General features: G+C 36.9%; 1 protein-coding gene across 1 annotated transcript; it reads right to left on the bottom strand.

Annotated features, from left to right (window-relative positions):
* Positions 1-5,012: 5,012 nt before the first annotated feature.
* On the bottom strand, positions 5,013-6,960 carry ImpE2 (Ecdysone-inducible gene E2). Its single transcript, XM_075305532.1, has one exon. It carries the CDS (start codon positions 6,778-6,780, stop codon positions 5,362-5,364), a length of 1,419 nt encoding a protein of 472 aa, XP_075161647.1. The 5' UTR covers positions 6,781-6,960; the 3' UTR covers positions 5,013-5,361.
* Between the last annotated feature and the right edge of the window lie 7,718 nt (positions 6,961-14,678).

The raw sequence follows: 14,678 nt of genomic DNA, 5'->3' as shown, positions 1-14,678 counted from the left end.
TAATTTGAGAGAGATTCAATCATCATCAAACACAACCAAAATGAAGTATTGATTAACAAAAGAACAAAAAATATATTTAATTAAGAACAATTAAAATAACTTAATTTCATGGTATCTAAATACATAAACCATAAGGCAAGAGAACAAAAACCAAAAAGCAGCTATATAAAATGCGACGACTGTATGTATATTTAATTAAACAGATAATAATTCGAATAAAAAACACAATAAAATAATTTCAATATATTTCATTTATTCGCGGGAACTCCCATGGAATATAATTAGAAATTTTAATGTTGGCATTTTCAAGATTTGGTAAATGAATTGAATTAAATTTCGACACGACTTCATTCTACCGTATTTAATAAACAAATTAAACGATTGGGCGAAGCTTATTAGTGTTGGAAATTATGCAGTTTCATTTCGTACAACTACACTAAACGAAGTGAACCCTCCAATATGAGAAAAACTTTTATAATTTTTTGTTTACTCGTACGTTAGTTAAATTAACTAAAAAGGGGGAAAATGTATACACAAATGAAGCATAACGATTTACTAAATTCATACTTCCCATAAGCTCATAGATTTACGGAAATCGTACTTCCCACAAAATAGTTCAGAATTTCCTAATATTTGTGAATTTTATCACACGCGCACCCATCTACACGGATGAAAAAGACTGTTTCTCATATGTTTGGCTATAAACATTATATGTTTGGAACACAAATTTTTAAACACAATATTTTTGAGTGCAAGCATATAATGTTCATAAAATAGCATAACATGTTTGGGACATATATGTTAATATGTTAGAACATATTATGTTTGGGACATAAAATGTTTTTAAATATAATATGCTTGGATGCAAACATATATTAATATATTAATTTTATTATATTAAACATATATGTGTTTAGTAGCTTGGAGCGCTATTTAACAGGGAGCGATATTGAATTAAGTTGGTGGTTGTTGCTTGTTATTACAAAATTAACATTTTATTTTTCCTTGGGCAATTGATCAGCTACTTCTTTGATCCTTACAAACTGTGTGGTCCGCTGTTCGAATCCCCGTCCGGCAAAAGGTAAAATTAAAATAAAAAAATCATACAATTGAATAATTTTTTCTACAATGTTTGTATTACAGAAAAAGGTGCTAAGAACTAAAAAATCTCGTGGAAGTGAGAAAGATGTGGGGGAATATACAATTGGACAGAAACAAAATTTTGAGCATTCAGGTCGAAAACCTATGTTGTTAGCACCTATATTACCTGTTTATTTTCATAATTCATTATGATTGTAAATATATAAATAAATAAATAAAATTTTGAGAATTTTTTTTAAGCATATAATAATTTTGGGTGCAAAATGCTTCCAAACATATTATATGTTCATATAATAACATATTGTTTTTTGGAAGACAACATTATTGAATTTGGATGCAAAAATACAAAATGTTTGGAACTTAGACTATCCAAACATATATTGTTTAGACCAATATGCTTTCAAACATATTATATATTGGAAGAGATCAAACATATAAATGTTTGGGCAATACCCAAAAATGTATATGCTTGAAGCAAAATATGTTTGGGAGTATATGTTACAGAAGCGATTTTTTGTGAGCGTGTAGAACTTCGTATGTAACTAAAGATATTTATACCCTGCGCCACACTGTGGAACAGGGTATTATAAGTTAGTGCATATGTTTGCAACACCCAGAAGGAGACGAGATAGACACATGGTGTCTTTGGCAAAAATGCTCAGGGTGGGTTCCTGAGTCGATATAGTCTGTCGGTCTGTGCGTGAACACATTTTTGTAATCAAAGTCTAGGTCGCAGTTTCAGTCCAATCGACTTCAAATTTGGCACAAGTATGTGTTTTGGCTCGGAATAGAATCCTTCTTGATTTTGGAAGAAATCGGTTCAGATTTAGATATAGCTCCCATATACAGTCGAAGCTCGGCTTAACGAACGATATATTGTCAAGCTCTTTCGTTATTTAGAAAAATTCGTTAAATCGAACGGGAATATTAAATGTTAACTTTTATTGAAAATCGTAGTTTTTTTACCAGATGAGTAAAAATTCATAATCATTTGAAAAAATTAAAGCACAGAGACACTTAAAAAATAATACTTAAAATAATCCTGATGAACTTGATATATCTAGGTTAGGTTAGATTGAAAAGAGGATCCAAGATTCGCTGTCGTATGGGGGCCTATATACACCCATGTCATAATTTGTGTGCTCTTAACTTCTTAGACGAATTGCCTAATTTGTTTCCAGTCCCCGGTTTCAAGATGGGCCAGGCATAGGTAGTGTTCATAGTAACATCTTCCTAAAACGTCCTACATACACCATTACTCTGCTGCTCCTGTCGGCATAGATGTACTCTCAACGCTAGATTGCCGTTTCGACCGAGCACCAAAAAAGTTTTTCAGTGGTAGTTTATCCCTCTCACTAATGATGTTGACATTCCTGTGTATTTTATAGGTTCTCTTCAGCTATAAGACGGAGGTTCCTTGTTATTGAGCTAAATATAGAATCGGGTAGCACTCATTATTAAGAGAAAAATTCACCACTTGTCCAACTGGCAATCCTACGAAATATTGCCACAGGACTAGTACCAGTGCTCGAGTTTGTCGTAGTTTTCTCTCTTTATTTTAAAATTTTATTTGATCTAGACATTTACCTATGGGCCAACATAGTCCAAAAGTTTTTCTTTCTGGTGCAATTTGGATGATCAAAATAATACCGGTACCTAAGGGTTTGTCCCAGACTGGTTCATGAGGACCTGTCTAGCCCTACTAAGTTCTCCCAGGTCATGTAGTTTGGAATGAGTCCAATCCGTGGCCTGCAGTGTAAATTTATCCCCGTCAATGACAAACCCGTGTTGAAGTGACCGGTCCCTCCATACGTTTCGGCCAGAACTGGGACTGGTCTATTCACACCAGGGAGTAGTCCTGTACCGGCTCTGTTGTAGATTCATTTCCCGTAGCGAAGCTACGCCACTCTATCTAAACTAACTTTACCAGTTACCCGGCCATTGAATATGTGTTTTCAAACATTTTAATGGAATTTAAATATCTTGGGAATGCCGTACTTTGTGGACATTTCCTATAGTCAAGTGTGCCAAATTTTGTTTAAATCGGTTCAGATTTAGATATAGCTCCCATAAATAGCCAATTTTTAATTCCGATATAGTTGAAATTTTGCACAGGGAGTAGAATTAGAATTGTAGCTATGCGTGCCAAATTTTGTTGAAATCGGTTCAGATTTAGATATAGCTCCCATATATATGTTTTTCTGATTTCGACAAAAATGGTCAAAATACCAACATTTTCTTTGTAAAATCGCCACAGCTTTGTCAAAAAGTTGTAAAAATGACTCTAATTTTCCTAAACTTCTAATACATATATAACGAGCGATAAATCATAAATAAACTTTTGCGAAGTTTCCATAAAATTGCTCCAGATATTTTTTTACTAACATTGTGTTCCACCCTAGTGCAGTAGAAAACTAGATAGTAGAAAACTATCGAATTCTGTCCAGCTCGAGTGATATTTAAATGTATGTATTTGGAACAAACCTTTATATATAGCGGATGTGATATGGTATAGAAAATTTAGATCTACAAAGTGGTGCAGGGTATAATATAGTCGGCCCCGCCCGACTTTAGGCTTTTCTTACTTGTTTTTTACTAACATTGTGTTCCACCCTAGTGCATTAGCCGACTTAACTTTTGAATCTATAGATTTTGCAGAAGTCTATAAAATTCTGTCCAGATCGAGTGATATTTAAATGTATGTATTTGGAACAAAGCTTTATATATAGCGGATGTGAAATGGTATAGAAAATTTAGATCTACAAAGTGGTGCAGGGTATAATATAGTCGGCCCCGCCCGACTTTAGACTTTTCTTACTTGTTTTGCAATTACGAACTCCAATTTTTTTCTTTCAAACAAAAAAAGATTCCTTTAAAAAGTGAAAACTAAATCAGTAAAGAAAGGCATCAAATTATACATCTTTGTTGCAAATTTTATTATAACATGATGGGGAATAGGCCAAAGCAAATTTTCACAAAGTTTTTATTCCATAAAATGGATTATTAAAGAAAAGTAATTGTGAAAAAATGGCGATTTTAGCGACTAAATTTTTGAATCAATTAATTTAAAAAGATGAAACTATACTCTAAGACTTGGGAGCCACCGTGGTGCAATGGTTAGCATGCCCGCCTTGCATACACAAGGTCGTGGGTTCGATTCCTGCAACGACCGAACACCAAAAAGTTTTTCAGCGGTGGATTATCCCACCTCAGTAATGCTGGTGACATTTCTGAGGGTTTCAAAGCTTCTCTAAGTGGTTTCACTGGAATGTGGAACGCCGTTCGGACTCGGCTATAAAAAGGAGGTCCCTTGTCATTGAGCTTAACATGGAATCGGACAGCACTCAGTGATAAGAGAGAAGTTCACCACTGTGGTATCACAATGGACTGAATACTCTAAGTGAGCCTGATACATCGGGCTGCCACATAACCTAACCATACTCTAAAACTTTCCATCCAAGCTTTGTCAAGATCTGATAAAAATATATTCTTCGTCATATGTATTTTTACACTTTTAATTTAGAGTTTTGGTGGAAAACCAGAACATAGTAACCACTTAATAGTGAATTTGTCGAAAATTATTTATTTTTTAATTTTGTGATATCGACGTGATATCCGCGTTTGTAATAGTTTTCTAAAATTTTCCTTTGTTATATTATGTTCCTTACGGTGAATTCACTTTTTGTTTTTGAGTGTATATGATATGCTAACCATCCCAAGTGGACTGATTGAATTCGGTACATTTGAGTGAGTTTATGGTAAATGTCAGAATATTTATTCCTTAATAGGCTCAACAAGCAATGGAAAGGATACGTAAATGGAATGATTCTACCCTATGGCAAGTTCTTGTTTTATTCATTAGAGACTATTTGAATTTTGATTACTACCGAGTAACAGGTTGGGGATGAAAATCACTTTTTTGGAAATTCTTTTTATTAATTGACACTTCAGCCAGCTTCAAAGTAAGTATCTCTTCGAATTCAGTGAGGTTTTGTAAAATGTAAACTCTTTTTATTTTTTCATTTTTTATATATATTCGTTTTTTTATTTATTAAAAATGGGAATGCAAAATAAATATAATTTTTTGTTGCATTGGTGTGTTTTTATGTACGATGCTCTTAAATCTAATTGAAATTTTCAAAATAATTTAAAAAATGGAGATGATACTGGCGGCGTGTGATTTCTTCAAATAATGAATCTTATGTGGCTAAGCCTAATGTCTAAAATGGAACCAAATGGCTTCTGGGGACAACAATGGTATCATTGCTGTTGTTGAGGTTGCTCCTGATTTTGAGAGGCATCATCTTGGACTACAATCAATTCGTCCGGTTGAGCGGTGTCTTCAAAAGAGTCCTCAACCTCAGCACTATTGCGAATTTCATTGCTAAGAGTGTCGGCTGTGTTTATGACATTCTCTTCCACGGTAGAATGGACTGCTTCGGCCACTTCGGGTTCTTTGGCCGGTTGTACAGTATCAGCCGATGCCGTATTACCTTGTGAGGGAGGAGTATTGGCATTGTTACCTTGGAAGATATTGAGAAGACCCTGTAGCGGTCCCTGCGGTTGAGGGGACGGTTGTGCGGACTGCTGGTTATTGCCCATGAAGGTGTTGACTAGTTGCTGGAAAGGTCCTTGTGGTCGAGCTGTCGTAACATCAGCAGCAGCTTGTTGTGCTGGTTGTTGTCCACCCAAACTGGATAAAGTGTTTTGGAATTGGTTGCCAAGATTCGAGGCAAAACTTGTGAGTCCCTGGAAGGCTGATGTTGTTGTGTTAACCACCGATTGGGCTGCATTTTGCACGGTTGTTAGGGCAGGGGCCAGGAATGCAGGAATTGTGGGGTTAGGTGTGGCAGGAGCACTAACAGCTTCGTCATTAGCGACTTGGCCTTGATTATTTTGTCCGGTTATCTGATTAAAAAATTGGCCTAGAGGCGAGCTTTGGATTAGTTGCTGTACAAAGTTTTGTTGGGTTGTTTGAGCAGGAGTGGCCTGTGTAGCTTGGCGCAGATTTCCTTCTGGTTCGCTCTCACTTTCACTATGAGCCAACTCTGAGTCACCAGGTTTCACCAAGGACTTCAGGTCTGGCTGGGGCTTGATAATCTCTTGGGCGATTTCTGGAATCGCCTCTGTATTTTTGACAATTTCATCCTGACTAATTATATCCTTAATGTCTTCTTGAGCTTCGGGAATAATTTCTGGTAGAACTATAGCTTCGGTGGACGGAAGACTTTTTAAAGCTTGCTCTATTTCCTCCTCCTGTTTCTTTTCATTTTTTATTTCTTCAAGTTTTTCCTCCTTTTCTGCCAGATCTTTTAAGAGTTTCTCATTTTCCTCGATAACCTCATCTTTGATTTCCTCCTCCAACAAATCTTCATCAAAACGGCGTTGAGCCTCTTCTACTGCCTCAATAGCCACCGCTTTTTGTTCTTCATCAACAGCCTTAGCGATCTCCTCTGCAACTATGTCTTTAGCTGTAACATCAGCTACTATGGGTGCACTTTTCTCTTGGGTTGCTGCAATATCCTCATTTTTGATTTCCTTGATCTCTTCTCCATCTTGTATCACAGTAACCGGTACTAGAACTTCTTCGGCATTACGATAACGTCTTTGGACAGTTGCAGCATCGCAACCGACAGCGATGGCCAAAAAGAATCCAACAATTGCTATGGAATAACGCATCCTCCCCTTGCTATTTTGCCTTGCTGCAATCAATTCGAGTAATCCACAATGTTCAAATGAAAGCCTCTTTTAAATAATTCCAGTCAACACAAAACCAGTCCGCGAGTGTGTAGACGTTGGAGCTCCGTGTGTAGTTAACGCGTTCACTAAAATTCGACAACTGTTTGAAATTTCTTTGGCAGAAGCGCATTTATACCCGGCTTGTAATGTGCATCGATCTCTCTACCTGTTTGCTTTGTCGAGCTTGTGGACGTTGTCAGTTTGATATCTGTACTGGTCTTATAGTTGTCGTCAAGTGTTTGTCCATTGGTGTACGTAAGTATCTCTCATTCTCTGCCATAGCTATGTGCCCCACTCCATTGGCTCTCCTGGATTAATTCTTGCCATAAGGATTCTCGCAATTTATGCGTAACAACATTGATTACATAAAATTCCAACAGTCGTTCCATTAAATTCGCTATTTGGCTTCAAGAACTACATAAGTGCCCATCGTCTTGCCATTGGCCGTATGGTAAATCAAGATGTGTATCCAAAGGTTTGTTCGCTGCTATGCTCATAACATTTTTTGGATTGTGTATTCTAAACTGAATCATTAATTAGAAAAACTTAAGCACGTATGGCATCAGTTTCAATTAACATTTTCCTAGGAAACAAGACTAATGAAACATCGGAATATAGAGTTACCCATTGTGGTTAACAATTCAAAAACACACAAATTATTATTGTCCTCAACACGATTTCTTTTGGGTAAAGATTTCAAAGAAAGTTCATTTAATATTCGGTAGTATTTAAACGAAGAATTGTTGTAATTACTGCTGGAGACCGAACTATTACGATTAGGTACATTTAGAATGTTATGCTTCTACAATATAGTTAAAAACCTGAAACTTCCCTCGCTTGCCGTAACGTTTTTCGCTCCTTATGGCGGTGATCGGTCTCCAAGGACATAATTTATCTCACGAAACTAATTCTCTTGAATACCGTTTAGAACCATCTGCAAAGCTGACGAATGTAACAGCCCTTAAAATTTTTTTCTGAAAAGACACGAACATTTGGGATGTTTTCATCCCAAATGTTGCTGGAGAATTATTGGAAAATTTCATTTGTATTTCGGATAACAGTGTGGATTAGGTATAGTGGCTGATAACTGAAATGGGAACTCTGAACGGAGTTTCACATTATGGTGAAACCTTGGACCTGAAGCTTTGATACACTCACCACCATTACTGAGAGGGGATAGACTTTTTGGTGTTTGATGAAAACTGGGATTGAACCTACGACACTTTGTATGAATTGCAAGGTGGAGAAGATGATTTAAAAGTGTTGTGTTTTCTAACAAAAAATCGTTCAATACCACGTTGCCGAGTAGTCAAATGTGTATTGGCTCTAACGAAAGTCTTCGTCAAAGCAGAATCGGCTTCATTCTTTGACCCAACGATTCGTTTCAGCCGATAGAGATGCGTTTTCAGAGTTCTTGAATGTGATCACCTCAAATAGGTTTCAAGTTAATAATGTCATATTCGGCGGGAGAAAATGTAACATGTTTGTCGCAACCATGTTATTTTCTCAGAGATTATGTATCTGACTAAGGCAACCGTGCAAATGTTTGGCGAGAAAACAATATTTTTTGCAGAAATGTTCAAATGTCCAAAAATATCATTATGCTCTTGAGATGATCAAATTCCTTCTCAATGGGTGTTTGGGCTGGTTGAAATCTCGGATTATATACGCAGTAATTACATGTACTGTTTTTGTTGTGTTGATTGCGAGCAACTCTTCTAGGTAGGAAAAGAAAGTGTCTCAGAAATCCACAGAAATATATTTATACCCTGCTCCACACCGTGGAACAGGGTATTATAAGTTAGTGCATATGTTTGCAACACCCAGAAGGAGACGCGATAGACACATGGTGTCTTTGGCAAAAATGCTCAGGGTGGGCTCTTGAGTCGATATAGCGATGTCCGTCTGTCCGTGAACACATTTTTGTAATCAAAGTCTAGGTCGCAGTTTTAGTCCAATTTGGCACAAGTATGTGTTTTGGCTCAGAATAGATCCCTATTGATTTTGAAAGAAATCGGTTCAGATTTAGATATAGCTCCCATATATATATTCGCCCGATATGGACTTATATGGCCCCAGAAGCCAGAGTTTTAACCTAATTTGCTTAAAATTTTGCACAAGAAGAACAATTAGTACTGTAGTCAAGTGTGCCAAATTTTATTGAAATCGGTTCAGATTTAGATATAGCTCACATATATATCTTTCGCCCGATATGGACTAATACGGTCCCAGAAGCTAGAGTTTTACCCCAATTTGGTTGAAATTTTGCACAGGGAGCAGAATTAGCATTGTAGCTATGCGTGCCAAATTTGGTTGAAATCGGTTCAGATTTAGATATAGCTCCCATATATAGCTTTCGGCCGATTTACACTCATTTGACCATAGAGGCCAATTTTTTGCTCCGATTTAGTTGAAATTTTGCACAGGGAGAAGAATTAGCATTGTAGCTATGTGTGCCAAATTTGGTTGAAATCGGTTCAGATTTAGATATATCTCCCATATATAGCTTTCGCCCGATTTACACTCATATGACCACAGAGGCCAATTTTTAACTCGGATTTAGTTGAAATTTTGCACAGGGAGTAGAATTAGCATTGTTGCTATGCGTGCCAAATTTGGTTGAAATCGGTTCAGATTTAGATATAGCTCCCATATATATGTTTTTCTGATTTCGACAAAAATGGTCAAAATACCAACATTTTCCTTGTAAAATCGCCACTGCTTAGTCGAAAAGTTGTAAAAATGACTCTAATTTTCCTAAATTTCTAATACATGTATATCGAGCGATAAATCATAAATAAACTTTTTCGAAGTTTCCTTAAAATTGCTTCAGATTTAAACGTTTCCCATATTTTTTTTACTAAAATTGTGTTCCACCCTAGTGCATTAGCCAACTTAAATTTTGTGTCCATAGATTTTGTAAAAGCTTGTCAAATTCAGTCCAAATCGAGTGATATTTAAATGTATGTATTTGGGACGAACCTTTATATATAGCACCCAACACATTTGACGGATGTGATATGGTATCGAAAATTTAGATCTACAAAGTGGTGCAGGGTATAATATAGTCGGCCCCGCCCGACTTTAGACTTTCCTTACTTGTTTTATAATAATTTATTGCATATTAAAAAATTACTTTAATTAAAAAGGGTTAGAAATGGATCATAATTTTGCATTAATTGACAAAAGAAAACCTATTTAGAACATTATATCGCTGGCTCAATTTTCAGTGACAATTTTCGTTAGTATTAGCAATGTTTCCTGTCCATTCAGAGTTTATTATTCAACTCCATATGTTCTTTCAATGTATAATTAAATTGAAATACTCATGGTAGAAAAGGGCATGAATTTATGCTCTGATATTAGCCATAATATAACCTTTAATGGGATCATAAAAAAACTCCATTACATTGAACCTTTTCATATGGGCAAATTTTATTTGATACATCTCTGTAGTGATTCAATCAAGAGGGTCACTTCAGTGGAAGATCACTACAATCACATGTACAAGAGAATATCTCAATAGTCAAACTCCAAGTGTGGCATAAAATTCCGAGTTCTTGTTTTTGCTGACAACAAACAACTTTGGCTTTTTGCCTTTTGCGAACAACTCAAGGGGCCAATGACCCGCTATGGAAGATGCGTTTTATTGAATCTGCTGTGGTCGAGGCAATGCAGAAATCTCCAAGAAAACCTAAGTACACACCTTCCCAATGAAGGTTTTGGGCACTCCAACATAGAGACAATCTTCCATGATGGAGTTTGCAAAGAGAAGGAGAAAATTGCCCGGTTTTGAAGAAGACAGCAACCTTAAATGGTTTCTGTGGCTTTGATTGAGTTTCTGGCCAAAGTGGACAATGGCAACCTAATGCAATTTTTTTTATTGTTGATCTTGTGGTTCTCGACATTGTTTTCTGCCATGAATGTCCACATAAAGAAAGAAACCAAATATTGGTTTAAGTTCAAGTTCTTAAACTGGTTTCTTCCTCAATCTGTAATCTTCGTCACTATGACGGGCGTTAGCAGCGGCCTCCATGAAGATGATGGACGTAGCGCATCACATTACAGAGAATTTCTAAAAATAAATTAACACCAACTCTTGTGGCTAATAAAAAATACAAACTTACTGGATTTGTAGAGTAATCAACCTCTGCGAGATTAGCTTAGATTCCAAGTTATTGGCCTCTCAGAAAACATTAGCCATTTCTAGAGTAAATTCGAGTAGTGTTGTTTAGTAGATATTCTGTGGTTGCTGGGTTGCCGAAGGTTAAAGCAAAGAAAGTGCATCGAATTTTGTCATTCAACTTAGGCCAAGCCATTCATATGCAAATGTTTGGTCCAACTTCTGCTGGTGGGGCTAAAGAAAATGGGTCAGTAGGCCGTATTTCATGACTTTTTCCTTTATTGCCGCAATGAAAGTGTGAAGAAGAAAGTTTTCTCTGCTTGGTGCCATTGCATTTTATTCAAAGTCGTCATTGATGACTTCGATTTGATAGAGTGGGAAATCCATACGTCACATTTGGGTGAAATATCATCATGGGATAAATTAAAGTAAACAGGTTGTACGAAATCGACAAAATAAAATCTCTTTTGCTTTGAATCGGAAACAAATTGCCCATTGGTATCTCGTAGACATTGCTGTATTTCGTATTCTTTTAATGGATCGAGTATAGATTTCCTGTCAACACAGTTGCAACAATTTCTCAAGCTCATTCTCAAATTTGGTGACACAAGTTTACAGCTATCGTATGCAAAACATTGTAATGGGCGAGAGAAGCCATTATTTTCTAGATTTAGTTATCTGAGGCAATAATTGCTTATTTTACAAACTTTGGTATATCTACAAATAAGGGATAGCATATTAGGTGATCATATGCTTTAAATGCACTATTTATTCCATTGCCGAAGGTATCCCTGGGGTGAAGTGCTTTTCTCCTACAACATGCGTATGTAATTGTAATCCGAAGCGACTCCAATTAATAAATGGTTACTTCTCTTTGATTAGGATTACCTACAAAATTGTCGGCTAATGAGAGTTTTTGCCGGGATTATTTTTATACCCTCCACCATAGGTTAGGTTAGGTTAGGTGGCAGCCCGATGTATCAGGCTCACTTAGACTATTCAGGCCATTGTGATACCACATTGGTGAACTTCTCTCTTATCACTGAGTGCTGCCCGATTCCATGTTAAGCTCAATGACAAGGGACCTCCGTTTTATAGCCGAGTCCGAACGGCGTTCCACATTGCAGTGAAACCACTTAGAGAAGCTTTGAAACCCTCAGAAATGTCACCAGCATTACTGAGGTGGGACAATCCACCGCTGAAAAACTTTTTGGTGTTCGGTCGATGCAGGAATCGAACCCACGACCTTGTGTATGCAAGGCGGGCATGCTAACCATTGCACCACGGTGGCTCCCTCCACCATAGCATGGGGGTATATTAACTTTGTCATTCCATTTGTAACACATCGAAATATTGCTCTAAGACTCCATAAAGCATATATATATTTTTGGTCGTGGTGAAATTCTGAGTCGATCTGAGCATGACCATCCCTCCGTCCGTCTGTTGAAATCACGCTAACTTCCGAACGAAACAAGCTATCGACTTGAAACTTGGCACAAGTAGTTGTTATTGATGTAGGTCGGATGGTATTGCAAATGGGCCATATCGGTTCACTTTTACGTATAGCCCCCATATAAAGCGATCCCCAGATTTGGCTTGCGGAGCATCTAAGAGAAGCAAATCCGGCATCCGATCCGGCTGAAATTTGGTACATGGTGTTAGTATATGGTCTCTAACAACCACGCAAAACTTGGTTCACATCGGCCCATAATTACATATAGCCCCCATATAAACCGATCCCCCGATTTGGCTTGCGGAGGCTCTAAGAGAAGTAAATTTCATCCGATCCGGCTGAAATTTAATACATGCTGTTAGTATATGGTCTCTAACAACCATGCAAAAATTGGTTCACATCGGTCCATAATTACATATAGCCCCCATATAAACCGATCCGCCGATTTGGCTTGCGGAGGCTCTAAGAGAAGTAAATTTCAACCGATCCGGCTAAATTTGGTACATGGTGTTAGTCTATGGTCTCTAACAACCATGCAAAAATTGGTCCACATCGGTCCATAATTATATATAGTCCCCATATAAACCGATCCCCCGATTAGGCTTGCGGAGCCTCTAATAGAAGCAAATTTCATCCGATCCGGCTGAAATTTGGTATATGGTGTTAGTATATGGTATCTAATGACCATGAAAAAATTGGTCCACATCGGTCCATAATTATATATAGCCCCCATATAAACCGATCACCAGATTTGACCTCCGGAGCCTCTTGGAAGACCAAAATTCATCTGATTCAGTTGATATTTGGTACGTGGTGTTAATATAGGGCATCAAACACCCATGCAAAAATTGGTCGAAATCGGTCAATAAATATATATAGCCACCATATAAACCGATCCCCAGATTTGACCTCCGGGGCCCCTTGGAAGAGCAAAATTCATCCGATACGGATGAAATTTGGTACGTGATTTTAGTATATGGTATCCACCAACCATGCAGGAATTGGTTCTTATCAGTCCATAATTATATATAGCCCTCATATAAACCGATCCCTAGATTTGACCTCCTGTACCTTTGGTACGTGGTGGTAGTATATGATATTTAACAACCATGCCAAAAGTGGTCCATATCAGTCCATAATCATATATAGCCCCCATATAAACCGATCCCGAGATTTGGTTTTGGAGCCTCTTGGAGGAGCAAATTTCATCCTAGTTGAAATTTTGTACATTGTGCTAGTATATGACCGTTAACAACCATGCCTAACTAGGTCCATATCGGTCTATAGTTATATATAGCCATCAGATAAATCGATCCCCAATCACACAAAAATTGGTCCATATCAAGTTCATAATTCTATATAGCCCTCATATAAGCGGCCCCCATATTTCAATTTCCATGTCGATTCGTAATTATTTGCAGACTTACCTATACATACCTTTTTTGTCTAATATATACCACGTATGGACTAACTCACAATTTAGAAAACGATGTTAAGAAGTTGTAAGATACCACAACCCAAGTAATTCGATTGTGGATGACAGTCTTTCGCAGAAGTTTCTAATCAATCCATGGTGGAGGGTACATAAGATTCGGCCTGGCCGAACTTACGGCCGTATATACTTGTTACTTTTATTCCATTCTACAGTTATTCTTTTTTTTGCAAATTTGGTTTAAATTGAATACATTGCAGAAAAATCTTCTGTTTACATTTTTCGATCTGATGTCCGGAAAAGGAGTTCTCACGTGTAAGCCAGAACAACCAACTTTTTGAAAGGTTTGAAGAATATGTTTTGTGTGGTGCACAGTGTAGAACTGGCACGACTATTCAATAATTTCTCAAACAATTTCCTATTTTAGATATATTGAATATTAGTATAAATGTGGAAGTTTGTCAACAATTTAATAAATCCAAAACCATTTCGAAATGAAATCGAATACAAACGAAGAAAAGTCTTATATAATTTATTTATGAAAGAAAGTTACAAGTGTTTATTTGTAATTTTGTGTTTATCAGAAAAAAGGCATGTACTCGATTTTCTAGTTTAATTTGTATTGAAATGAGATTGATTCTCAAACTGAAATGGTTCTACATTTGAGAAAGCCGCGTTCTGTTTAACTCGTTTGTTTTTTTTTTTATCATAGAAGCGACATATTTGAAAATTAGAATGTACAGGAGTTTTCTCCGAGGAAGAAACATAAGCGGTACATTAACGAAAATTGGCAAAGTGTGTGGAAAATATTTATGGTATGCAAATACGCT

Source organism: Haematobia irritans, chromosome 4 (assembly GCF_050003625.1).
Source record: "Haematobia irritans isolate KBUSLIRL chromosome 4, ASM5000362v1, whole genome shotgun sequence".
NCBI classification, from domain to species: domain Eukaryota; kingdom Metazoa; phylum Arthropoda; class Insecta; order Diptera; family Muscidae; genus Haematobia; species Haematobia irritans.
This window is presented reverse-complemented; position numbering and strand designations above follow the sequence as displayed.

Coding starts and splice junctions, on each gene's coding strand:
- ImpE2 (XM_075305532.1), bottom strand. CDS start 6,780: ATGCGTTATTCCATAGCAATTGTTGGATTCTTTTTGGCCATCGCTGTC.